Genomic DNA, 3,381 nt, shown 5'->3' on the forward strand with positions numbered 1-3,381 from the left:
TCTTCTTCTTCTTCTTCCTCTTCTTCTTCTTCTTCCTCTTCTTCTTCTTCCTCTTCTTCCTCTTCCTCTTCTTCCTCTTCCTCTACTTACTATATATATAACACCGACTCACTGATTTGTCCCCAAAAAACAAAAGTACTGTAGTAGTACTATAGTAGTACTATAGTGGTACTATAGTAGTACTATAGTAGTACTACAGTAATACTGCACAACCCCCTAACCCTAACCCTACTCCCCTCAGGTTCGACTCCTGGGCCGGCATGGCTCTGGCCCGGGCCAGCAGGATCCAGGAGAAGCTGAACTCCAACGAGCTGAAGAGCGACGTCCCCGTGTGGAAGCACTCGGAGGCCGTGCTGAACTGCTTCAAGAGGGCGCTAGAGATCGACGCCTCCAACCTGTCGCTGTGGATCGAGTACGGCACCATATCGTACTCCCTGCACTCGTTCGCGTCGCGCCAACTCAAGCAGTGGCGCGGCGAGCTGCCGCCGGACGTGGTGAAACAGGTATGTGAACGGCGGCGCTGCCGCGCCGGACCGCGCCGCCGCCACCGGGAGGCGCTGACATGGTTGGTGTCCGTCTGTGTTCCAGATGGAGGAGCGGAAGGACTCCATGTTGGAGACGGCCTTCCGGTGTTTCCAGGGGGCGTCCCGCTGCGAGGGCGACAGCGACGAGGAAGAGTGGCTCATCCACTACATGCTGGGGAAGATCGCAGAGAAACGCCGGCGCCCCCCGGTGGAATATTTACAGCTGTACAAGAAGGTTAGAAAAAAAAAAAAACGTCACATGGGGTTTGGTTTTGTCATCAGCATCACTGTAAGTGTTTAAACGCAAACGGTGTGACCACAATATATGTGTATATGTATGTATATATGAGTATATATGTATGTATATGTATATATGTGTATATACAGTATATGTGTATACATATATTTATGTATATGTATGTGTATATATATGTGTGTATATACAGTATATGTGTATACATATATTTATGTATATGTATGTGTATATATATGTGTGTATATACAGTATATGTGTATACATATATTTATGTATATGTATGTGTATATATATGTGTGTATATACAGTATATGTGTATACATATATTTATGTATGTGTATATACAGTATATGTGTATATATATATTTGTATATACATATGCATATACATACATATACACATGAATGCATATACATACATACATATATGTATATATGTATGTATGTATGTATATGCATATATGTGTGTATGTATGTATATGCATATATGTGTATATGTATGTATATGCATGTGTGTATATGTATGTATATGCTGGTATGTATATGCATATATGTGTATATGTATGTATATGCATATATGTGTATATGTATGTATATGCGTATATGTATGAATATGCGTATATGCGTATATTTATGTATATGCATATATGTGTATGTGTATATGTATGTATATGCATATATGGGTATTTGTATGTGCATATATGTATATGTGTACATGGGTATATGTTTGTATGTGCATATATGTATATATGTATGTATGTGTGTGCATATATGTATATGTATGTATATGTGTACATGGGTATATGTATGTATGTGCATATATGTATATGTATGTATGTGCATGTATGTGTATATGTATGTATATGCATATATGTGTATATGTATGTATATGCATATATGTGTATATGTATGTATATGCATATATCTATATATGTATGTATATTCATGTGTATATATGTATATATATATGCATATATGGATATATATATCTCCATATATGTGTATATATACATATACGTATGCATATATATGTGACCACAGTTATTATAAAAACATATATAAATCAGGATGAAAGATTTAACCTGAACCTCCTTCCTCACGGTTTACAAATCTGGCTCCCTCTGCTGGTCGTTCCGTTGTTTTATCCCATATAAAATGGGGGGAAAATGATGGTGATCTGAGCAGAGGCCGTCATTGGCTGAAAGTTGGCGTTTTTGGTGGTAAACACCACTTTTTTTTTTAAATTTTTTTTAAATTTTTTTTTAAATTTTTTTTTTTTTTTTTGTGTTTTTTTTTTTTTTTTTTTAGGCCGCCCACTATTTGCACGAAGAAGCCGCCAGATACCCCCGAAAAATCCACTACCACAACCCCCCGGATTTGGCCATGGAGGCGTTGGAGGTAAACCACCTGATGGCACCACCTAGTGGTCGGGAGGTGAAACTGCGACACCCCCGAAAAAAAACAAAAAAAAAAAAAAAAAAAAAGAACCGACGCCGTCACGAACGAACACTTAACTCATGACTATCGCAAATGTTGCGATATTTCATCATCGCCTCTCTCTCTCTCTCTCTCTCTCCCAGCTGCACTTCCGTCTCGGCGCCACCATCCTGAAACTGCTGGAGGCGTCCGCCGAGCCCGATCCCTTGGATCACGAACTTCTCTTCTCGCTGCTGGTGGACGCCGCGTCGGGACCGTTCGCGTTGGGGGAAGAGAAGAGCATGCCTAGCATGCCCCGCTCCGGCGACAAGTAAGCTCGCGATTTTTTTTTTTATACTAGAACTCCGCGTAACCTTGACGCTAACTCTCTCTCTCTCTTTTTTTTTTTTTTCCGTCCACCGCAGGGAAAAACCGTCCTCCATGACGGACGACGACTTCAACTGCTCCTCGGCCTGCGTCGGGAACCTCCTCCTCCTCGCCGCCGCCTCCTCCTCCTCCTCGCCGCCGCCGTCCGTCGCCACCGCAGGTCTGCCGTGCGCTTACGCGGCCGCGCCGTTTGACCACGATTACGCCAAATGCAAAACGCTCCGACGGCAGCAGTGGCAGGACAAGCGGCACGAAGAGCGGCAGGCCGATGGTACAGTCCCCGCCCGTCCCCCCGTCCCCCCCGGGGGTCCTAGACCTTGGGCTTGGTCTCTTTAATCTCTATCTCTCTCTCCCCCCTCTCTCTCTCTCTCTCTCTGCACTGGGCTGGGAAGTCCACCGGGGGGCGCTGCTGCTGCTGCTGCTGCTGCGCTCTCCCGCTCCGGCTGTGGCTTTTTTACCTTTCCCTTCCCGTCTTTCCCCCCCATGCACTGCGCGACTTGGGATGTGGCAACGCGGGCAACATGGCTGCTGGTTATTTGACGGTGATCGGGAAGTTGATCGGGAAGTTGATCAGGAAGGTCAGGTGTCGGTAGGGGGTGGCAGGTAGAGGTGTTGGTCCGTCGACTGAGTGTAGAGGTGTCTCTAGGACGCGTCAGGTGGTGCTGGTGGTAGTAGTAGTTGCGGTGTGACGCCACCTGGTGTTGGGCGCAGGCGGCGCAGTGGGGGTTAGTGAAGATCTGTCTGTCTGAATGTCTGTCTCTGTCTCTCTCTCTCTCTGTCTATCTCTCTCTCTCTCTCT

At 45.1% G+C, this 3,381-nt stretch overlaps 1 protein-coding gene across 1 annotated transcript in view; it reads left to right on the forward strand.

Annotated features, from left to right (window-relative positions):
* Positions 1-3,381, forward strand: part of cabin1 (calcineurin binding protein 1) — a 36,808-nt gene that overhangs the window by 15,928 nt on the left and 17,499 nt on the right. The window contains exons 18-22 of the mRNA XM_025053881.1: positions 242-503; positions 589-759; positions 2,088-2,177; positions 2,360-2,526; positions 2,621-2,853. Coding sequence (XP_024909649.1) covers positions 242-503; positions 589-759; positions 2,088-2,177; positions 2,360-2,526; positions 2,621-2,853 — 923 coding nt within the window. The remainder of the gene's footprint in view (positions 1-241; positions 504-588; positions 760-2,087; positions 2,178-2,359; positions 2,527-2,620; positions 2,854-3,381) is intronic.

Source organism: Cynoglossus semilaevis, unplaced genomic scaffold, assembly GCF_000523025.1.
Source record: "Cynoglossus semilaevis isolate Cse_v1.0 unplaced genomic scaffold, Cse_v1.0 scaffold1772, whole genome shotgun sequence".
NCBI classification, from domain to species: Eukaryota; Metazoa; Chordata; class Actinopteri; order Pleuronectiformes; family Cynoglossidae; genus Cynoglossus; species Cynoglossus semilaevis.